Source organism: Nomascus leucogenys, chromosome 7b (assembly GCF_006542625.1).
Source record: "Nomascus leucogenys isolate Asia chromosome 7b, Asia_NLE_v1, whole genome shotgun sequence".
NCBI lineage: Eukaryota > Metazoa > Chordata > Mammalia > Primates > Hylobatidae > Nomascus > Nomascus leucogenys.
Window position 1 is genome coordinate 10,042,831 of NC_044387.1, and position 24,298 is coordinate 10,067,128.

Consider the following 24,298-nt stretch of genomic DNA (forward strand, 5'->3'; position numbering starts at 1 on the left):
ATCTCCTGACCTCGTGATCCGCCTGCCTCGGCCTCCCAAAGTGCTGGGATTACAAGCGTGAGCCACCGTGCCCAGCCTTGTTTAGTCTTTATTGGCTTGGGGAATGATGAACAAATCTAAGTAGTGGTATACAGTGACATAGAGAGTTGTCAAAATTCCTACTCTGCTAAATCTCCATAGGCTTATACTGTCTGTGAAAATCATCATTTGTTTCAGATATTTCTTGGTGAGGGTGGATGTGCATTAAATTTATGGCCTCCGAAATTTATTCCTGATTTTGGTAACTTTGGCAGTGAACACAGAACATATGGCTCTGTGGTATTTACTGAAAGTAGGCTATTAAATAATTGCTTCTAAAATGAATAATCCTAAGGTCTGGAAATGTAAAGTCATTTTATTTAGAATGCTTAGAATTAAGAGGAATTAATAGACCAAGGAAACAAAAACTCCATATAAACAGCTGTTTCTTTGTAGTTGAAAGTCTTAGACGATGGATCATTTTCAGTCTACACAGATAAACATAAAGCAGATAAATTATAAAACAAAATGAATTATAGGTTGACTGCCATAATTCTGAGTTTACTGCTTCAGTCTTTTTTCCCCCTCTTTGTAACCATTGAAGGTTATGCAGTGCGTAAAACAACACATACCTAAGTCAGGTTATTGCAGTACCCAAGATGATACTGATACAGGATAATTCTGTTATTTGAGTGGGGAACTGTGTTAGATGTCAGATAAGCACAGAGTTCAAAGTTAACTCCGGGGAGGGACAAGATGGAATTTTCAGATAACTGAACTTTAATTTCATTCCGTTTTAGAGATCGAAAAGGTTTATTAGATAAGCTTTCCTCTTTGTACTGGAGCTGTACATGTGTGTGTATAAATATATATATACATGCATAATATATACATGGTTGTATATATGTGTATGTATATGTAAGCTGAATATGCCTTTACTGTAGTCTCCACAGAAAACCTGAATCAGAAATTTATTAAATGTGTTAGCTTTCATAAATTTAAATTTTTGCGTTCATGAAGCAAGAAGTTTTTCAATCAAGAAGTTTCTGTAATATCCCTATGGCCCTATTTATATATGGTTTACTTAAGAGGGCTAGTGGCTAATATTTTAAAATTATTTTTGGATAATAGCCATTGCTTATATTATTGTTTCTTTGAAGTATTCAGACTTACTGAATTGCATTGTTCCCTTATTCTCTGAAATAAAATTAATTTGTCACATTTAATCATTTTCTAATAGTTGATCTTACACTGGGCTTTAGAAACATTCTAAAAGATTACAATTATTTGCCCTTTCATCCCTCTTACATTTTATCCTGCTTGGCTCTCCTTTTTCTGACAAAGAGGCACATTGCATATGATCAGGTGCCTCCACTTTAGAGTCACAGAAGGTCTGAATCCTAGTTCCATCACTTTTGAGCTGTGTGACAGAAGGCAAACTTTTAAAGGTCTGACTTAGTTTCCTTCATCTGTAAAATGGAGATAATAACTGTAGCATCCTCACAGGGCTTTTTTAAAGGATTGAATAAGTTAGAAGCATGACAGTCACTTAACACAGGGTCTGACACATAGTAGCACACTCATTTATTATTTGTGTTTTATTAATGCAATTACTGTTGCTGATCTGTGGTTATAATTTTTTTCTGAAATCAACTTCCTAGAGTAAATTTGTTTTACTGAAGTTGATCACCTGAATTCCTTTGACCCTGGTCGAACCATCCGTTTTAGCCCCTTTGTCTGTCTCGCCAGAGAATAAACCCAGGTGGTCACACTCCACTCCTGTTACCACAGTAGAGCAGGCTTTCAGAAGATCCTAGAGAGGCAAAGTAAGGAGTCCAGGTTTTGGAATCAGAATGCTTGTCTCCAAATCCTGTTCTACCTCTTATTAGTGGGATAACCTTAGGTATATTACTTAAACCTGCTGGGCCTCACTTTACTTCTTGGTAAAACAGGATTAATAATACCTATCTTGGCCGGGCATAGTGCCTCACACCTGTAATCTCAGCACTTTGGGGGGCTGAGACAGACAGATCACTTCAGCCCAGGAGTTCAAGACCAACCTGGGCAACATGGTGAAACCCTCTATCTACAAAAAAAAATTAAAAAATTACTGGGCATGATGTCATGCACCTATAGTTCCAGCTACTCCAGAGGCTGAGATGGGAGGATCCGTCGAGCCAGGGACATCAAGGCCTTGGTGAGCTGAGATCACGCCACTGCATTCCAGCCTGGGTGACAGAGTGAGACCTTGTCTCAAAAAATAAAACACCAAAATGTATCTTCATATGGCTGTTATAAACAGTAAGTTAAAATATAAAAGAATGTAAAACAGTGTCTGGCACAGAGTACGTGCATCATAAATGTCAGCTATTATTGTAGCTCCTGCTGTTTTTATCTATTTAGTTCTCCAAGGCTTTATTCTTAACAATGTTAATTTGTAAAATAATAATAGCCTCTTGGTTCAATTTCTCAGACTGTTTGTAACATCCTTTTGAGATCCAGTTCAGTACAAGAAACCATTGTTGAATGCCTACTATGTATTAAGTGCTATGGGGGACATATATCAGTAAGGGATATTCTCTTCTCTCCAGAAACTTATAAACTGGTAGGAGAAGTAAGATGTTCAAGGGCTACTATTACACAAGGCAAAATATTATATTTTTTCCTAACATATAAAAGGTAGCTCACAGGAGGCCTAGAGTAACTGAATGCTGTGGAGTGAGTGGGGAAGTTCAGATGAACAGGGTAGGCATTTCCAGGTGAAGTGAATAAAAGAGGTAGGAGAAAACTCACGGTACTTGAGGAAGAGTAACTGGCCAGCCTTGATTAAGATAACTTAAAATGGGAGAGAGACACTATAGGCAAGGACACAGCCAGGGAGCTACCACTGCAGCATGGGAAACCATGGCAGGGTAAAATTGGTAAGAGGGGAGTGTGAGTGTGAGGAGGTAGAGTTGAAGTTGGCCCAGATATTTAAAAAATACTGGGAAAGATAGTGATATCATTAAAGAAGAAGGATGGGAAGGGGATTAGGTTTTTGGGAGGAAAAGAAGTTTGGCTTCGGATCTACTGAATTTGAGATGTAGGCAGGCGAATGGTTATGGTTCTGCGATTCTTGGACGCCTCCCTAAAAACTGCTCTGTGGATAGAAAAAGGCAGATATTAAGATGATTCCCAGTAGATTCCAGTTCCTCTCAGATGTGACTTGGAAGGCAGCTACACTTGAAGACTTAATTATGTAAGGAGGCTTTCTTTGGCCCATGGGATCCTCCTAACTCTACTTCTCTGAACATTTTCTTTTTTTTTCTTTTTTCTTTTTAGACAGCATCTTGCTCTGTTGCCCAGGCTGGAGTGCAGTGGCATGATCTCAGCTCACTGCAACCTCTGCAGTTTCTCATTTAGTCTCTGAATGACAACTGTGCCATCGTCATTCTGCGTAGTTTGTAGTTGTAACACCCTTTAGGTTTAACTGGCTTTTGAAAGAAAGACAGTTGATTTTTTTTTTTTTTCCTGAGACAGCGTCTCACTCTGTTGCCCAGGCTGGAGTGAGAGAGAGTAGTGTGATCTCGGCTCACTGCGACCTCTGCCTCCCAGGTTCAAGCAATTCTCCCGCCTCAGTCTCCTGAGTAGCTGGGACTACAGGTGTGCGCCACCACACCCAGCTAATTTTTGTATTTTTAGTATAGACGGGGTTTCTCTGTCTTGGCCAGGCTGGTCTCGAACTCCTGACCTTGTGATACGCCTGCCTCGGTCTTCCAAAGTGCTGGGATTACATGTAGGCATGAGCCACCGCGCCTGGCTGATAGTTGATTTTTAACTTTAAAAAAATCCCTTTAAGTTGTTTCATTAAGCAGTATTGCCAGAGTGAAAATAAGAGAAACACCCATCAGTCTCCCCTAGCCCGGATGTGCTTTGAGTCATCTAGCTCGATTGTTTCACCTCAACAGAAAAGGCCCTAAGTGAAGAGAAAGAAGAAAAATGGAGGCATATTAATGGTAAAATATTTTCTAGGCTAGAAAAAGGCATTGCGTGGTGAAATAGCTATAATTTTTAGATACAAAAGAAAAAGAGTTTACAAATAGTACTTCCTGATCTGTGTGAGTAGTTCTTTCATTCACTATGCTTATGGTGGTAAACATTTGTTAAGCGTAGAGCATCTGGAAACCTTTTTTTGCTGGGTGATGGTCCTCGTTATGATATTTTGAGTTTGGAATAGGTGTTTTTTAAAAAAGTTTTAGGAGGAGGACTCAGTGTTTTGGAGGTTTTGAGCAAAAGGCAAGACTCTGGTGCTTTGTGGATTGTTATCGCCCTGCAAGACCCTTCGCAACTTCCTCTCACCGCCCACAGCAGAATACGGAAACTCTGCTCTATCAGGCCACTTCTGCAATTACAGACAGTTGCACTTCAAGGGGACCCTTCTTTCACACTACATCCTTCTGTTTTTAGACTTTTTTTTGCATTTGAAAATGTGTTTTTTGAGGTGGAATATTCAACTGACCCCTCATCTCTCCTCTCTCTCTGCTGCCCTGCAGTGCTACAGTTGAAACTCCAGCAGCGCCGGACCCGGGAAGAACTGGTGAGCCAAGGGATCATGCCGCGTAAGTGCCTCTCTCTCTCTCAGCATTTGGTAGATTGCTTTTAGGACATGGCTGTGTTTACCGAGTATGCCATGGGAAGCATCTAACATAAAACAAGGATGATGGGTTTTATTTTCCACTCTTTTCTTTCTCATGACTTTCCAGGTTTAGAGCTCAGTCACTAAATAGTTAAGATAACTAATTGATGATCAAGTTCAGTGAAACAAACTGGGTTTAAAGGGTCAAACCTGGTTTAAATTAGGTGTAAAGGGTGCCACTGAATTTTCCTTCACTTTGGAATTGCACCTTTAAAAGAGTTTTCACTCTGTTATACTTCCCTTTATAGGAGGGGCAGATCTTGAGCTGGGGTATTGTGAGGAAGAACCACTTCTCGCATATGCTTTGCCTTCATGTTCTGGTTCTTAGGAAGAGAAACCTCTTTTCTGGTATTTTGAATCAACCACAGTTTTATGTAGAGTGAGATCCTGAGATACTCTAAGGCTGGCCTGGGTGTGAGCATGGCTGAGTAGATTTGTTGATGGCACTATCACAGCACTGGGCGCAGTGGGTGCAGAAGTCCATCCCTTAGGGGAAAAATGAAACCAAACCTTGGAATCTGTTAGAAGTAAGGAAATTTGCCTTTAATACCAACAGCATCATTAACAGAGCTGAAACTGGAGCTGGTGAGGTTTTGATCTTTCTGACATTTCTTTTTTAAATCATCAGCAGAGAACATAGGCTCTCTCTCTTTTCTGTTTGTATGTTATCACTACTTGGATACACCGTAAGTCAAAAAACAATCATACAACTTCTGGCTTCATGGTGGGAGAACTGATGTTTTTCACTTTAACTCATTATCTGCTGCCTGACTGCTACCGTATTTTCCTAGCTCTCATTCATTCATTCATTCATTCAAAATCTTTGAGTACCTAATATGTGCTAGTTGATACAGCAAGATAAATCCGGCTCTTGCTCTCAGGTGATTTATATTTAGACGGGCAAGACTAGTAGTAGACAAGAAATTTCAGAGCAGGCATCACCTTGAAATGCAACTGGTAAGTTCAGAGCATGGTAAGTACTATCAAGTAAATTAACTGATTGGTGTGTTAATAAGTAATAGGAATAAGATGGGGTCACTTTGAATAAGATGTTCAAGAAAGGCCTCACTGAAGAGGAAAGATTTGAGCTGAGATCTAAAGGATCAGATGAAGCTGGCCATTCAGAAAGCAGGAAGAGGGCTCAGAGAGAAGAAAAAGCAAGTGTCTGGGCCTGGTGCAGGCCAGAAGTTAGTGTGTTTGGAGATCATCAAGTAAGCCAGTGTGGCTGGGGCATGGTGGAGAGAGAGAAGGGGAAAGTGAAGATGGGTAAGGTGGGCAGGGCCAGAGCCAGGGCATTATCACCCACATGGAGGAGGTGGATTTGGCTTTTAATTTTAATTTTTTTGTTTTTTGAGACGGAGTCTTGCTCTGTTGCCCAGGCTGGAGTGCAGTGGCACAATGTCGACTCACTGCAAGCTCCGCCTCCCAGGTTCACGCCATTCTCCTGCCTCAGCCTCCCAAGTAGCTGGGACTACAGGTGCCCACCACAGTGCCTGGCTAATTTTTTTTTTTTTTTTAGTAGAGACGGGGTTTCACCATATTAACTAGGATGGTCTCGATCTCCTGGCCTCATGATCCTTCTGCCTCGGCCTCCCAAAGTGCTGGGATTACAGCGTGAACCACCATGTCCGGCCTTCATTTTAATTTTTAAGAGATGGGGTCTTGCTGTGTTACCCAGGCTGTACTCAACCTCCTGGGCTCAAGCAGTCCTTTTGCCTCAGGCTCCTTAGTGGCAGGGACTACTGGTATGCATTACCATGCCCAGCTGGATTTGGTTTTAAGTGCAGTGGGAAGCCATCGAAGACTTTTAAGCAAGTCAGAATGGACCTATCACAATAGTGATAGGGTCTATTTCTAAGAGAACCTTATAACAAGTGTAAGAAGCCTGGGGTCTATTTCTTTTAACTTTTTTTTTTTTTTTTGAGACAAGTTCTTGCTCTGTCATCCAGGCTAAAGTGCAATGGCATGATCATGGCTCACTGCAGCCTCCACCTCTCTGGCTTTCCAGCAGATCTTCCCACCTCAGCCTCCTGAATAGCCCTGGGACTATAGGTGTGAGCCATCATGGCTGGCTAATTATTTTTACTTTTTATAGAGGTTGGGTCTACCTATGTTGCTCAGACTGGTCTTGAACTCCTGGGCTCAAGCGATCCTCCTGCCTAACCCTCCCAAAGTGCTGGGATTACAGGTGTGAGCCACCTTGCCCGGCTTGGGGTCTATTTCTATCCTAAACATCAGCCCAGGGAGCTTAAGTCCCAAATTAATCTTTTTGTTTACTGCATTTCACTGCCAGACTATTTACCTACATTATGCTGTCTTCTTCTGTGGCCCTCCAGTGAAGGACTCTCTACCCCCAGTTCTTAAAGTGTTAGGTGGCTTGTGCATTGTATTAGCAATGTGATCAAGTAGGGCAATGCTGTGCTTTACAAAACACTCCAAACCTCCCAGTCCATACTGTGGAGAAACAAGATAGCTACCTAGTTTCTCATCTACTTGTCCCTTTCACCAAGGACATCATATACTTAGTGTCTACTTTGTGCCTAGGGTAGTCCTAGATGCTACCAAGATTAAAGAAGTAAGAGGCATGGCATGGTACCTGCCCTCAAGACATTGAACAGCCAAAATTTGGACTGCCAAAATGTACCCATACACAAAGAGCAATTCAGTGCTGACACATGGGATACTTTTTTTTTTTTGAGACAGAGTCTCGCTCTGTGGCCCAGGCTGGAGTGCAGTGGTGCAATCTCGGCTCACTGCAAGCTCCGACTCCTGGGTTCATGCCATTCTCCTGCCTCAGCCTCCCGAGTAGCTGGGACTACAGCCGCCCGCCACCACGCCCGGCTAATTTTTTTGTATTTTTAGTAGAGACGGGGTTTCACCGTTTTAGCCAGAATGGTCTCGATCTCCTGACCTCGTGATCCGCCTGCCTCAGCCTCCCAAAGTGCTGGGATTACAGGCGTGAGCCACCGCGCCTGGCCGGACACATGGGATACTAACTGTAATTACAGCACTAATTCTGAGAGCATAATGCTACTTTTCAGGACCTGTAGTATGTTCAGGATCTAAAAGCAGTGCACAGAATAAGTGTCCTGCATTCTTTTTCCTGTCTTTCCTGTAGTAACAGGGGCTACTGGAGATCATTGTTTAATAGGATTTATCTATTAGTCTCCTTACTTAGCATTTCTTGTAATATTCTGTGTTGTTAAGACAAATGGGCCAGGCGCGGTGGCTCATGCCTGTAATCCCAGCACTTTGGGAGGCTGAGGAGGGTGGATCACCTGAGGTCAGGAATTCCAGACCAGCCTGGCTAACACAGTGAAACCCTGTCTGTACTAAAAATACAAAAATTAGCCAGGCATGGTGGCACGCCTGTAATCCCAGCTACTTGAGAGGCTGAGGCAGGAGTATTGCTTGAACCTGGGAGGTGGAGGCCGCAGTGAGCCGAGATTGCACCACTGCACTCCAGCCTAGGCAACAGAGCAAGACCCCTTCTCAAAAAAACAAACAAACAAAAAGACAAATGATGCTTTGGTTATTGTGGTTATCTGCTTATATGCTTGTATCTCCTACTAGACTATGATCTCCTTGAGAAAGTATCATTCATATATATATATATTTTATCAGTCCCCAGTGCTTGGCACTGAATGAAGGAATGAATGAAGACAGCCAGTTGTGAAGTGCAGTGTGTGCATGTGTGTATGAGAGAGAGAGAGTCCGACAAACTGAAATAGATACCACTCTATTGAAAACCTGTTGGAATTCTGGGCATGGAGTTTGAAACAACATCCCCATTCTGTCAGAAGCCCGGATTCTAAAATTGTCCTGAATATCTAATTGTATACTTTGGGTTGTTCTCTGTGTCTGTGAAGTGAGAATAATTGCCTTTCCTGTGGGAATAGAAATGACCTGCTTCTATGAGAATATTGCATTTTCCCATATACCAAGATCCACCTTCAGCTATGGACATAGTCTTGTTATCAGCTTTTCTTTTTTTTTTTTGAGACGGAGTCTTGCTCTGTCGCCCAGGCTGGAGTGCAGTGGCGCGATCTCGGCTCACTGCAAGCTCCGCCTCCCGGGTTCACGCCATTCTCCTGCCTCAGCCTCTCCAAGTAGCTGGGACTACAGGCGCCCGCCACCACGCCCGGCTAATTTTTTGTATTTTTAGTAGAGACAGGGTTTCACCGTGGTCTCGATCTCTTGACCTCGTGATCCGCCCGCCTCGGCCTCCCAAAGTGCTGGGATTACAAGCGTGAGCCACCGCGCCCGGCCCGTTATCAGCTTTTCTAGAGAAGGAAGTAGGTAAGAAATGCTTAGATTATGAGAGAGAATGTTGAGGACTGGGAATAGTTTCAGGTGTGAATTTCCTCCTCATTTACGTCCCTCTTGGTACATGGATAGGGTATCGTGTTCCCAAAAATGAGGCTCTTTTTTTTTTTTTTTTGCCAGACCCCTACCTAGTGAGTAACCCTCCCCTCACCACTACCCTGTGTCCCCCAACTCCTGTTGTAATCTCCAACATCCTCTGCCTCCCCGACACCCTGTCATCCTGCTGACTCCCAGTAACCCCACTCCTCACCCTCCACTCCATATCTTTTTTTTGAGACAGAGTCTCACTCTGTCACCCAGGCTGGAGTGCAGTGGCGTGATCTCGGCTCACTGCAACCTCCGCCTCCCAGGTTCATGCCATTCTTCTGCCTCAGCCTCCCGAGTAGCTGGGACTACAGGTGCCTGCCACTACGCCTGGCTAATTTTTTGCATTTTTAGTAGAGATGGAGTTTCACCGTGTTAGCCAGGATGGTCTCGATCTCCTGACCTCATGATCCGCCCGCCTCGGCTTCCCAAAGTGCTGGGATTACAGGTGTGAGCCACCGCTCCCGGCCCCACTCCATATCTTTTAAAGAAAATATGAACACTGCTAGAAGTAACTTGCAAATGGTCAGCAAGTGGTTGTTGAGATTTGGAGATTTGGAGACCTGAAAAAGTTACATCTTGTTTGATGTGCTTACCTCCATTCCCATTTTCTTTTCATCTTTTTTTTTTTTTTTTTTTGAGACGGAGTCTTGCTCTGTTGCCCAGGCTGGAGTCAGTGGTGCCATTTCAGCTCACTGCAACCTCCGCCTCCCGGGTTCAAGTGATTATCCTGCCTCAGCCTCCGGAGTAGCTGGGACTACAGGCGTGTGCCACCACACCTGGGTAATTTTTGTATTTTTAGTACAGACAGAGTTTCACCATATTGGCCAGGCTGGTCTCAAACTCCTCACCTCATGATCTGCCCGCCTTGGACTCCCACAGTGCTGGGATTACAGTTGTGAGCCACCACCACGCCCAGCCTTCCATTCCCATTTTCTTGGCCTGAGGTATTTCTTTTTTCTTTGCTTTTTTTTTTTGAATGGAGTCTTGTACTGTTGCCTAGGCTGGAGTGCAGTGGCAGGATCTCGGCTCACTGCAACCTCCGCCTCCTGGGTTCAAGCAATATCTCGCCTCAGCCTTCCCGAGTAGCTGGGACTATAGGCGTGCACCACCATACCCAGCTAATTTTTGTATTTTTTGTATTTTAGAGATGGAGTTTCGCCATGTTGGCCAGAGTGGTCTCGAATTCCTGACCTCAAGTGATCTGCCCACCTCAGCCTTCCAAAGTGCTGGGATTACAGGCATGAGCCTCCAGGCCCGGCCAGCCTGAGGTGTTTCTGAAAACAGCTCTCAGATTTAAGTTTGTTGTACAACTTAGAAGGTAGGCAGGGCCCTCAAGCCGTGGGAATGGGCACGTTAGTTATGGCTGTATTTTGTCTCATCATTTCTAGTTGATATCTTTTATCAAATTCTTCTCCTTTGAATTTTGCTGCCTCCAGGAAGGAAAATACCCATCTACCTCATCTTCCAGAACACTTGCACGTAGTTACCATGTAGGACTGGCTGTCAGTCCTGACATTGTCATATCTGTAGGACACAGTGTGCTTCAGTGGTTCCCTTCCCTTCAGGGTTGTTCTGTTTCTGTATGTCATTCAGTGTTGCGGTATGACCTTTCCATAAAGTTTAAGGGATTAAAGAATCCCCTAATTCCTACATACCTCTCTGTACTGCTTGATATGCTCTGTTCATAGCATCTCAACTGTGAGATATAGAAGTTCATTTCTGATGTACTATTAAACAGAATCATTTTGCAGTATTCTTTATTCTCATTATGTAAATATAAGTTTCAGATTTAACATCACTTAACTCTACCAAATACAGGGTGCCAGATAGCAGAGGCTTATATAGACCCTAAATTTTCACTAATGATGTCTCGCACATATCTTGAGGGAGAGGACAGATGGCAGAGATAGGGAGCTGGTCTTGAAATCCAAAGATTAAGAGCAGGAATGCCACTGTATCCAGGATGAAGACTCACAGAAGAAACTGGTCATGTTTGGTACACTTTGTTCTCAAAGCTTGCCCTGCAGCCTTTCTCTTTGATGTTTAAAGGTGTACGCGGTCATAAGGTTAAGGTGAAAATTAAGAAAAATGTTGTGGCATGAGAGCTGTTGCAGAGGATAACCTTTCAAAGGAAAACATGGAAGGTTTTTCTGACCTAGACAAATCAGAAAAGGGTCTCCTCCTGTATTCTTTCTGGATGTGAGAGAAGCTTGTTTGTCTCGTCAGTCTTTTATAATTGAGAATCCTTGAGAAAAAGCATAGAGTACCATGTTTCTAATGCTACAGTTAACCCTCAATTTATTATTTTCCCATGTGCAAGTAGTAGAAAAACCTTGAATAACACGTGAGGAAATAATTATTTTTGTCATATAGGTCTTCGAAGACCTTGCTCTGTCTTCTTGACCAAGCTTGTTTTTTTCATTTTTAATGATGTTCCTGTGCACCCACAGCAGTTAAAATTTCTTCTTAAAAGTGCCAGGATTGATTACTATGGTCTCTGTCTGTCTGAAGTTGCATTTCTTTCTTTCTCTTTTCTTTTCTTTTTTCTTTCTTTCCTTTCTTTTCTTTCCTTCCTTCCTTCCTTCCTTCCTTCCTTCCTTCCTTCCTTCCCTTCTTTCTCTTTCTTTCTCTTTCTTTCTTTTTCTTTCCTTTCTTTTCTTTCTTGACAAAATCTCGCTTGCTCTTCCAGGCTGGAGTACAGTGGCGCGATCTAAGCTCACTGCAACCTCCGCCTCCTGGGTTCAAGTGATTTTCTGGCCTCAGCCTCCCAAGTAGCTGGGATTACAGGGACCAGCCACCATGCCCAGCTAATTTTTGTATTTTCGGTAGAGATGTGGTTTCGCCATGTTGGCCAGGCTGGTCTTGAACTCCTGACCTCAGGTGATCCGCCCACCTCAGCCTACCAAAGTGCTAGGATTACAGGCGTGAGCCACTATGCCTGGTCCTGCAATTCTTAATGATGTTTTTGTTATTTGTAACTTGGGAATCGTTACTTACATTATTCTTCACCAAATAGGCAACGTAAGTTTCAACATTCTTTTTCCTGAGTACATGTGAATCAAATACATTTTGGTAAAGCTCTTTTAAAACTAAATTTTTTAAAAAATGGATTAGGTTGTGATTCACTCACTAATGAGATGTTCAGGATTTAGTAACCAGTAGACAGAATCTAGGACCTTAGGCTAGCCCAGTTTGTGCAGAGATGATAAAAGAAATCAAAGGATACAGAGACTACAACTTATTTTATGATAGGCTGAGCTGATATAGTAACACTAATGGTGATAATAAAGATAGAAAATAAGCCAAAAGAAAACTTTTAATGTTTAAAATTTGTTTATATATATTTTTGAGACAGGATCCAGTTCTGTTATCCAGGCTGGAGTGCAGTGGCGCAATCTCAGCTCACTGCAACCTCTGCCTTCTGGCTCAAACCATCCTCCCACCTCAGCCTTCTGAGTAGCTGAGACTACAGGTGCAGGCCAGCACGTCCAGCTAGTTTTTGTATTATTAGTAGAAATGGGGTTTTGCCATGTTGCCCAGGTTGGTCTCAAACTCTGGGCTCAAAGTAATCTGCCTCTCTCGGCCTCCCAAAGTGCTGAGATTACAGACGTGAGCCACTGCAGCTGGCCTAAGGTTAATTGTATTTATTGAACAACCCCCGAACCAGAATAGGTGCAGAGAGGCTCCCCTGAATCTTTTAAAATAGATTTTATTTTTTTTTTTTTTACAGAAGTTTCAGTTTCACAGCAAAGTTGAGCAGAAGATAAAGAGATTTTTCATATACCCCCCTGCTAAAAATTATAAGTAATTTTTAGTTTTTTAGTTTTTATAACCCCTGGAAAGATAAACCGACTTCCTAAATCTTCAGTGTTTCTTGTAATAAGACCGGAAGGGGTTATGATTTGACATTGTCACTATCAGGCTATCTTTATTAAACACTTGGATGGGCTGAGCCTGGTGGCTTATGCCTGTAATCCCAGCACTTTGGGAGGCCGAGGCGGGTGGATCACTTGAGGTCAGGAGTTCGAGGCCAGCCTGGCTAACAGGGTGAAACCCGGTCTGTACTAAAAATACACACACAAAAAAATTAACCAGGCGTGGTGGTGCATGCCTGTAGTCCCAGCTACTTGGGAGGCTGAAGCAGGGGGAGCTGTTTGAACCTGGGAGGTGGAGGTTGTAGTGAGCCGAGATTGCACCACTGCACTCCATTCTGGGCGACAGAGTGAGACTCCATCTCATAAATACATACATACATACATACTGGGATGCCATGGGATCTTTTTGTTGTTGTTGTTGTGTCCCCCAACTCCTGTTGTAATCTCCAACATCCTCTGCCACCCTGACACCCTGTCATCCTGCTGACTCCCACCAACCCCACTCCTCACCCTCCACTCCATATTTTTTTTTTTTTTTTTTTTTGAGACGGCGTCTGGCTCTGTCGCCCAGGCTGGAGTGCAGTGGCATGATCTTGGCTCACTGCAAGCTCTGCCTCCCGGGTTCACACCATTCTCCTGCCTCAGCCTCTAGAGTAGCTGGGACTACAGGCACCCGCCATCATGCCTGGCTAATTTTTTTGTATTTTTAGTAGAGACGGGGTTTCACCGTGTTAGCCAGGATGGTCTCTATCTCCTGACCTCGTGATCCGCCCGCCTCGGCCTCCCAAAGTGCTGGGATACAGGTGTGAGCCACCGCGCGTGGCCGCCCTGGGATCTTTTCTCCAAGTTATGAATTCAAAAGAACTAGCTGCTAGACCAGCCCTGTCCAATAGTATGTTATGTGAAGATAGAACTATTTCTATAACACTAACCACTAGCCACATGTGCGGTTCAACATACTTGAGTTGAAAAACTGAATTTTAATTTTTATTTATTTTTAATTAATTTAGATTTAAATAGGCACATGTGGCTATTCTAATTAAATAGTCACATTTGGCTAGTTGCTACTGTATTAGAAAGTGGAGTGTTAGGCCAGGCACAGTGGCTCACGTTTGCAGTCTCAGCACTTAGGGAGGCCAAGGCAGGAAAGTCTCTTGAGCCCAGGAGTTTGAGACCAGCTGGGGCAAGATAGACCCCCATCTCTCCAAAAAGTTTTTAAAAGTTAGCCAGGCATGATACCACATGCTTGTGGCCTTAGCAACTTAGTAGGCTGAGACAGGAGGATGGCTTGAGCCTTGAACCGAGAAGGTCGAGGTTGCAGTGAGCTGTGTTCATGCCACTGCACTCCAGCCTACATGACAGAGCAAGACCCTGTCTCAAGATAAATACACAAATACATACATACATACATAGATACGAACAAAAGAAAGAGAGTCTTAGACCTTGCTCTGTTACTTAGGAGTTAGAAGACTTTGGGCAACTCAGTAACTTTTCTGAACTCCCAGTTTCATATAGTTGGGATAATAACCCATCTTAAAGGTTACCTGCAGAATTAGTTACCCATGGAGTGATAACTTACCCACAGAGTTAGTTTGGAGATCAAATGAGATGATGTATTGTTCATACTTTTGAAATGTAGGAAGTAATATTCTCATTTAAGAATGGAGGAGCTTGGATCCACCATCTTGATGTTGTGACTATGAAAGCAGCTTTAATACACACACACACACACACACACACACACACACACCTACCTCTAAGTTATGTCAAAACTAGTATTTAGGAATGGAACTGGGCTGCGTGTAGTGGCTCATGCCTGTAATTTCAGCACTTTGGGAGGCCAAGGTGAGTGGATTGCTTGAGCTCAGGAGTTTGAGACTAGCCTGGACAACATGGCGAAATCTCATCTCTACAAAAAATACAGAAATTAGCCAGATGTGGAAGCAAGTGCCTGTAGTCACAGCTTAGGAGGCTGAGGCAGGAGGATCGCTTAGCCTGGGAGCTGAGATTGTGCCACTGCACTCTAGCCTGGGCAACAGAGTGAGACCCTGCCTCCCTCACACCCCCACCCAAAAGGAATAGGAACTGTTTTCCAATAAATACAGTTCTTAATTTTACTTTCTTTCCTATCGGTGGATTAAAAGACAATTGCTATAAATTGTTAGAAATCAAAGAACCACTAGTCAGCATGGTACTACTCTGTTAAGATCATTCTCCTTTTGGTCGTATATTAGCAGGACTATCATTTTATTAGCTTGCCCTCTTCCTGGGAGTAGATGTTTCTTTTTAACCTCTTTCTCTTGAAACCAAACAAACAAGTGGCTGTGTTAGAAATGTTTTTAAATTTCTGGGCAACTTACCAAGAGACAGAAATGTTTACCAGTGGGAATGCAGTAGTGATTCCAGGGCAGATGAGGGTCTGGTTTGAGAGTGATCTGTCCTCCACCCCCACTTCTATTTTTTTTAACAATTTTTTTTTTTTAACTAAAATTAAAGGTTTCAAGAAAATACCACTTGTTTGCTTTTAAGTGGAGTGTTACACTATCAGAGACATTAGGTCTCAGTGGATACTTCATCAGTGAGTGAGTTTGGGTGGGGACTAAGGCAAGGGCAAATCCTTTCTCTCTGGGCCTTTATCATCTCTCATATGCTCTAGTCCATTTGGGAATTACTGAAAGCTCTGTGTGATCATCTCTCAACTGCTGCCCCCGTGTGTCAAAGAAGTTTGGCTATGATCCACCCAGTGCCCCTTTCCAATAGGAGCCCAGAAAAGGCTTTCCCCATGTCCTGCAGCTGGCCCTCTGCCCCAGTCTGGTCAGTGCCCTCGGACTCCCGCTTCCGTCAGAGCTCACTTGCAGGATATGATGGTGTAACCCATTTGGTGATCGTTTCCTTATCTTTTCTTTCTTTAAGAAGCAGAGAACCCCACCTAGTGAGATGATGTGTCCTGACTACAGGAATGTGACTGTGTAATTGTAGTTGAATCCCTAGTTTAAGTTGCATTTGATAAACATCATAGTGAAACATGTTTTCCAGAAGTGAGGCTGACCTGATCCCTAGAGTTGAAGCTGAGAGAAAATTGTGTTAGGTATGTGGCTTCAGGAATCTTCTCTTTTATCACAGGAGAAGGCACATCACTCCCAGGCATTTTATGTTGCATTTGTGTCAACGTCCTTGTCTCTCTTCTGCTGTTGTAGGGTGTGTTTCTACCTCAGTGATCAGTGACTAGCATAGAACCTCCTTCTTGGCCAGTTGCCAACAAATCCTAAAATAATACTCTGCAGTGAGTGATGTGTTCATGTTCTGAGTGTATTCATGGTTCGGTCCTAAGAAGAATCCAACCATGAGCTGTGTTGAATAGGCCATAGAAATTAGTCGTTGTCATCGTCTTTTTTTTTTTTTTTTTTTTTTGCGACAGAGTGTTGCTCTGTTGCCCAGGCAGGAGTGCAGTGGGGCAATCTTGGCTCACTGAATCCTCTGCCTCCTGGGTTCAAGCAATTGCCTCGGCCTCCCAGGTAGCTGGGATTACAGGCGCCTGCCACCCACGCCCGGCTAATTTTTGTATTTTTAGTAGAGACGAGGTTTCAAAACATGCTCAAACTCCTGACCTCAGGTGATCCGTCCACCTCAACCTCCCCAAAGTGCTGGGATTACAGTCATGAGCCATTGTGCCTGGCTGAAAGTAGTCTTCTTGATATGAGTTCTTGTTACAGTTTGATGTCTAAAAAGTACAGCAGGTGTTAAGTTTCATTAATAATTGGTTATCGAAGAATCTGAGATATCCAAGGCTAACTTCTTATCAAGAGTAAAAGAAGGTTATAACGTCACTTGTAGGTACTACTCACTATTTTACCTGAATAATACACATCTTAAAGAATCACGTGCCCAAGGGGAGTCCTGATAGGTAACTGATGTGGTGATGATTTAAAAGTCCTTTCCCCTGAGGCCGGGCGCGGTGGCTCATGCTTGTAATCCCAGCACTTTGGGAGGCCGAGGCGGGCGGATCACGAGATCAGGAGATCGAGACCACGGTGAAACCCCGTCTCTACTAAAAATACAAAAAAAATTAGCCGGGCGTGGTGGCAGGCGCCTGTAGTCCCAGCTACTCGGAGAGGCTGAGGCAGGAGAATGGCGTGAACCCGGGAGGCGGAGCTTGCAGTGAGCCGAGATCGCGCCACTGCACTCCAGCCTGGGCGACAGAGCGAGACTCCGTCTCAAAAAAAAAAAAAAAAAAAAAAGTCTTCAGGCCAGGTGCGATAGCTTACACCGGTAATCCCAGCACTTGGGGAGGCCAAGGCAGGTGGATCACGAGGTCAACAGATCAAGACCACCCTGGCCAACATGGTGAAACCCCTGTCTCTACTAAAAATACAAAATATTAGCTGGGCGTGATGGCACGCGCCTGTCGTCTCAGCTACTTGGGAGGCTGAGGCAAGAGAATCGCTTGAACCTGGGAGGCAGAGGTGGCAGTGAGCGGAGATCACACCACTGCACTCCAGCCTTGGCTACAGGGTAAGACTCTGTCTCAAAAAAAAAAAAAAAAACTTCAGCCAGGTGGGATGTTATTTGCAAGGAGGGCGCAGGTGATCTGGAGCTTGTATTCTAAATAGATCACTTAGACATATTGATTATGCGGACTTCAGAAAGAGGCAGTAGCTTTTTAAAAAAAATTGGTTTGCACTTTGCCAAAAAGTATACTGGAGTGAAAATAGACTGATCCAGGGTCTTAGACTGGGCTGTGGTATGAAAGCTAGATATAAACATGCCTGGCCTATTCAAAGAGAAGCCTAGAAGGTCAGATTCAAAATATTTGACCACTGGTATGTTAACCTTTTGGAATTCCCTGTGTCGATACTCGTGCTAAATGAGATTGTGTGCTCACCTGTCTCAGTCTTGAGCCTCTTTAACCATCATTGGGTCAAGAGCAGGAGACGCTGGAGCAATTTGCACTCTTGGGAAGGAAAAGATTGAGCATCCTGCGTCTCCACTTCTTAACATTCATTCTTGGGAGTTGGTCTTCCTGCTGGTTTGGGTGGGGGTGATAGCCGGTGCCAAAACAGAGGTGGTGGCAAGTGTGCATACCAAAACAGGATGTGTATGAAGAACCCTTTATGACTGCTAGTTTGGATCCTTGCTTGCCCCAGAATATGCAGTCCCTTCCCCACACCCTACCACCCAAATTCTTTCATTGATTCACATGAACTTAGTTTTGGTGCTCATTTATCATGGTCAGTCTCTTGAACTGTTGACAACTCTTTGGTTGATGGTCTTTGTTAAAGGATTTTTGTAGGCATTTTAATGTGTCAGCTAAAAACAGAAAGGCAAAAAATGGAAGACAAGCCCGGTCCAATTAGCTCTCAGCATTTGACTCCATATACCTGCTGTTTTTTTCAGAATGGTAAAAAAGAAAAAAAGCTACGTCAGTAACAGCCCTTAAGCTTAACATAGCTTCTAGCAGATGGCAAAGCACTTTCATTTTAATGCTAATAATTACCCAGTGCAGCAGTTAGTATAATTGCCATTTTGCAGATGAGGCTACTGAGCCTCAGAGGGGTCATGGGACTTGCTGTAGGTTACATGGGCACTGAAAGATAGGCAGACCCAATCCAGGTTTTCTGGCTACAAACCCTGTGCTAATTCCTGAAAGTCACAGTTTATAGTGGTTCTTGTCCACATTGGAATTTTTATGATGATAGCCTGCTATGCTTTCCCCAAAATTTCAACTTTAAAAAATCTTTGAAAATTGAAGAGACCGCGTGCGGTGGCTCAAGCCTATAATCCCAGCACTTTGGGAGATTGAGGTGGGTGGATCACTTGAGGTCAGGTGGTTGAGACCAGCCTGGCCAATATGATGAAACCCTGTTTCTACTTAAAAAAAAAAAAAAAAAATAGCCAGCTGTGGCGGCAGGCGCCTGTAATCCCAGCTACTTGGGAGGCTGAGGCAGGAGAATCACTTGAACCCGGGAGATGGAGGCTGCAGTGAGCCCAGATTGCACCACTGCACTCCAGCCTGGGTGACAGAGTTAGACTCCATCTCAAAAATAAATAAATTAATACACTATTTAAAAAAAAAGAAAATTGAAAACAGCATCAAAGCAGGACCCATAGTTGGTGAGATCAGGTGGTGGAAGTGTCATTTGTAAGCGCTTCAGTACAAGTGCTTTCAGGTTGCTGTTCATTTGAAGGCCATGGGCATCTTTCTTCTTTTGTCATAATAACCCTTCGGTACATCAGAGGTTCTTGATTTCTTTTGTGCCATATATTCTTCATAGGGAATCTTCTACATCCTGTCACAGTTGTCTAAGTAAGCACCTAAAATTCACATAGTTCCAGGGATCTGTATCTGCTCTAAAGTGGATACAGTGTGCTCCAGGTCAAGAGATTCTGATCTACCTGGATATGGAATCCTAAGAAAAATCCTATCTAATGCTAGTGTCAACCCTTACACACCAGTGACGTAGCCAACCTCTTCTGTCCCTCAGTGTGTGAGGGACCCTCTCCATTCCCTGCACTACCAGTGAACCTCTGTGCTTCTCACCTTTTGGATGCTAAGACCAAGGACTACATTTCTGTAGCTGCTTTCCATTGGGTGACTACCATGCCCCTGATAAAAATATCAGGGTGTGGAATCCATCCCATCTAAATTAGGCCCTAGCCAGGGTGTGAGGAAGATGGCAAAAAGCCCAGATTCTCTGACTCCCAGAAAAATATGCATTGCAGTGATCCTGCAAGGAATCCAGGAAATTAAAACTCTTTACCCACACAGCCAACAGAATTGACATTTTGAATCAAGTTATTGAGAAAATTCAGCAAGTCCTTCTTTACTAAGTGTACTTTTAATCAGCACCTGGTGTTAGAGAATAAGCAAATAAAATTCTTACTTTCTCGCCTCTTCTTTGCCTTTGTTAGATTCGGGAAGCAATGTTTTTCAAATTTAGTGGCTCTGGCATTACCCGAAGAGCTTACTAAAGATTGTTCTTAAGGCCTAGGAATCTGCATTCCAAGAGATTTGCACACCATAGACATTTTCATGCAAATGATTCTTGAACTACACTTGGAGAAACCCTGGGTTGTGGACTGCTGGCCTCCTCCCCTTTTTCATTTTTAGTATGGCATAGAATATTTTTTTTCTCTTCTTGCCAGGAGTCCTGAAGTAGAAGATTGCCCTGTCCCCATGATTCAAGAGTTAATGGCAAATTTCTTTTCTTTTTTTTTTTTCTCGTTTGGAGACCGAGTCTCTCTCTGTCACCCAGTCTGGAGTGCAGTGGCGCAATCTCGGCTGACTGCAAGCTCTGCCTCCTGGGTTCATGCCATTCTCCTGCCTCAGCCTCCAGAGTAGCTGGGACTACAGGTGCCCGCCACCATGCCCGGCTAATTGTTTTTGTATTTTTAGTAGAGACGGGGTTTCACTGTGTTAGCCGGGATGGTCTCAATCTCCTGACCTCGTGATCCATCCGCCTCGGCCTCCAAAAGTGCTGGGATTACAGGTGTGAGCCACTGCGCCCGGCCAAGAGTTAATGGCAGATTTCTAAGACAGCTGACGCTATTGCATATAAGATGACTGGGTACAGAAAAATTCTGAGCGTTCATCTCCAATGCTGGGAAAAGCCTGGCTTGCCTGCCTCTCTTATAGTTTTGTACCATATTGCTGGTCATTTTTGGCAAGTCAGTTAACTGCCTAAAGCTGTATGAGAAACTTTAATGCTAGGGCCAAAGGATGTGGCAAAAGACTCAGTTAACTTTGGATGGAGTTTGATTATACAGTGACTCTCTTTTCTGCTGTGCTGAAGGGAAAAGAAATAGGAGAATTTGTGCCCCTTTGACATTTTCTGAGGTTAGATCTGAAGCCTTCCCTGCTGTCTCATTGCCAATATTAGAGAAAATGACAAGGCAGCATTTATTTCCATAGGAATAGCTAGGAAAAGATGGCCAAATGTGAAAGACTAGATTAAAATCACTGTTTGTTATTTATTTGTTAACCCGTTATGCATTTTGTTTCATCTTGGGGTTTTTTATTTAGAGACAGGTCTAGTTCTGTTGCCCAGGCTGGGAGTGCGGTGGTGTGATCTTGGCTCACAGCACCCTTTGCCTCCTGGGCTCAAGTGATCCTCCCACCTCAGCCTCCCAAGTAGCTGGGATCACAGGGGTGTGCCACCACACCCAGCTAATTTATTTATTTTTTTGAGACAGAGTCTCGCTCTGTTGCCCAGGCTGGAGTGCAGTGGTGTGATCTTGGCTCACTGCAACCTCTGCTACCCGGGTTCAAGCGATTCTCCTGCCTCAGCCTCCCGAGCAGCTGGGATTACAGGCATGCACCATCACACCCAGCTGATTTTTGTATTTTTAGTAGAGATGGGGTTTCACCATGTTGGCCAGGATGGTCTTGATCTCTTGACCTCATGATCCGCCCACCTCGTACTCCCAAAATGTTGGGATTACAGGCGTGAGCCACCACGCCCAGCCCCAGCTAATTATTTTGTAGAGATGGAGTCTGGCTAGCTTGAACTCCTGGGCTCAAGCAATATGCCCTCCTTGGCCTCCCAAAGTGTTGGAATTACAACCACACCGGGCATATCATGCACTTCGTTTTCTATACTCCTTTACCTTCTGCCACTTCTTGATGAAATATATGTAAATAAAAAGATTTGGAATCAAAAGAACCAGAGTCTAGTGTTCATTCTGTAGTTGATTAGGATGTGATCTCAGGGAAGTCATTTCCCAACTGTAAAATGTGGAAAATAGTAAGTACTAAGAAGCTGAAGTGAGGTAATTTCTGACACATCGTGGAGGTTATTGGGGAAAACAAGGAGACCATTTTCAACAAACCTGTTTGTTTATGTTACCCTCAGAAGCCTTTTTGTCAGTGTCAAGGTTCGCAAGCACCATTCTACTTTATTTCTTCTCACTATAGTTCACAGTTTTACAGGGTCCTGTGTGGCTTTGTCTCCCTGTGTTTCCACCCACTCTCTCCTTGTTTTCTGCCACCCTGGCCTCCTTGATGCCACGCAGGCAGGATCCCACTGAGAGCCTTTGCACATGCTGTTCTCTGCTTGGAGGGCTGTCTCCCTTCTTTTACATCTCTCCTCCAATGTCACTTTTTTTTCTTTTTTCTTTTTTTTTGAAACAAAGACTCACTTTGTTACTTAGGCTGGAGAGCAGTGGCTTCGTCTTAGCTCATCACAGCCTCAACCTCCTGGCCTCAAACAATCCTCCTGCCTCAGCACCCCCCCCAAATAGATCGGACTACAGGTGCACGCCACGGTGCCTAATTTTTGTATTTTTCATGGAGACGGAGTTTCGCTATATTGCGCAGGCTGGTTTTGAACTTCTGAGCTCACGTGATCTGCTTGCCTTGGCCTCCCAAAGTGCTAGGATTACAGGCATGAGCTGCCACCCCCAGCCAAATGTCACCTTATCAGAAAGTCTTTCCCTGACTGCTCCATATAAAATGACCTCACCCCATCACTCTGTCACTTATAACTTGCTTTATAGTTCTTCATAGCATATACTGCCTCCTACTGTGTTACATGTTTTATGTATATCTTTCTTCAATTGAGTATAAGCTCCACGAAAACATGAATAACTCAACACTAAAACAGGGTCCGACACATGTAGGCTCGCAGATATTTATTGGAAAAATGAATGAGTAGTGAACTGTTAGCACATCTCTAAGTAACCTCTTAGGGGACACATACCTCTAACTCCACTTTCTCACTTCTTATTCACTCTTTAATCTGTTGCAGTAAGTTTGTGCTTCCACCAATCCACTGGCATAGCTCTGAGACCCCTGGCTATGTCCTAAGCATAAGTGATTCTCTGGAAACTTTATAAGCCTTATTTTGCCTGACTTCCCCACTGTTAGCGTCTCTCTTTCTGTCTACAGGCTTTTTCTTGAAGCTTACTCGGGGTAATAGCCTTGCCTCATCCCCTCCTACCTCTGTGACCCTCCTCAGATTCCTGTGCTGGGTGGGCTCTCTTCCATGCCTATCCTTGAGTTCTGTGATTCTCCAAGACTGAGCACAGTCTCTCCCCCACTTCCCTAAGTTTACTCACCCTGGATCACCTGTCTGGTAATAGCACAACCATTCACTCAGTCACTCCAATTTGTTCTTTTAAGTGGCCTCTTGAACATTACTAGAGTGATCAGAAAAATGCAGTCCTTGCTATTTTGCAATTTTATTGAAAAAATCAATTTTGTAAAAATCATTTCAGACAAGGATCATCAATAGATGCTAAAACCGTTATTAGGCAGTTAGTTGTGGGAAAACAGGATTTTCACGTGGCTTCAAAATGATACCCCATAGATTATGTGTTAATTACAAAGACAGATCTGGTGTCACCTTTCAAACTTTTAGCACCGTCACTGGTTATACAGCCTGATAACATGTCCCCCTTGATGTTAAGTACATATACCTATGTTTTCTTCTTGCCAAAAATGTTTAACCTAAATCTAATCATGAGGAAGCAAATTTAGAATGCAGAACATTGTGCAAGACAAACAGCTTAGATACTTAAAACAAGTCAGTGTCATGAAAATGAAAAAGGTAAGGGTACTGTTCTAGATTGTGACCAAATTGACAGCAACCAAATGCAGTGCATGATTCTTGATTAAATCTTGGGACCAGGTGTGGTGGCTCACGCCTGTAATCCCAGCACTTTGGGAGACCAAGGCAGGCGGATCACGAGGTCAGGAGTTTGAGACCAGCCTGACCAACATGGTGAAACCCCATCTTTACTAAAAATACAGAAAATTAGCCGGGCATGGTGGCAGGCGCCTGTAATCACAGCTACTCAGGAGGCTGAGGCAGGAGAATGGTTTGATTCCAGGAGGTGGAGGTTGCAGTGAGCCGAGATTGCACCACCGAGATTGTGCCATTGCATTCCAGCCTGGGCAACAGAGCAAGACTCCGTCTCAAAAAACAAACAAAACCTTGGATTGGGGGAAAAATCTAAACAGCTGTAAAAGAACATTTTTGGAGGCAATTGAGGAAATTCAGATATGGACTGTAGGTTATATTGAATTAATTTTCTCAGGTGCGATAAAAGTATCTTAGTTATGTAAGAAAATGTCCTTATTCTTAGGAAATGCACAGTGAAGAATTTAGGGGTAAAATGTCATAACTAATATCTGCAACTTTCAAGTGATTCCATAAGTGAAAAAATTACAGTATATGAGAGAGAGAAAGAGAATAAATATGGCTAAAAGATAACTGGTCAATCTAGGTCAGAGTTATAAAGCTGTTCATTATTTGTTCTTTCAGTGTTTCTGTAGGTTTGAAAAGTGCAAAATTGAGGGAGGGAAGGGAGTTGTGAGAGT

General features: G+C 43.5%; 1 protein-coding gene across 4 annotated transcripts in view; it reads left to right on the plus strand.

Annotated features, from left to right (window-relative positions):
* Positions 1-24,298, plus strand: part of MRTFA (myocardin related transcription factor A) — a 224,561-nt gene that overhangs the window by 165,120 nt on the left and 35,143 nt on the right. For all 4 annotated transcript variants that reach the window (XM_030815486.1, XM_030815487.1, XM_030815489.1 and 1 more), the window contains one exon: positions 4,551-4,616. In XM_030815486.1, the coding sequence (XP_030671346.1) occupies positions 4,610-4,616 (7 nt within the window). In that variant the 5' untranslated portion in view covers positions 4,551-4,609. The remainder of the gene's footprint in view (positions 1-4,550; positions 4,617-24,298) is intronic.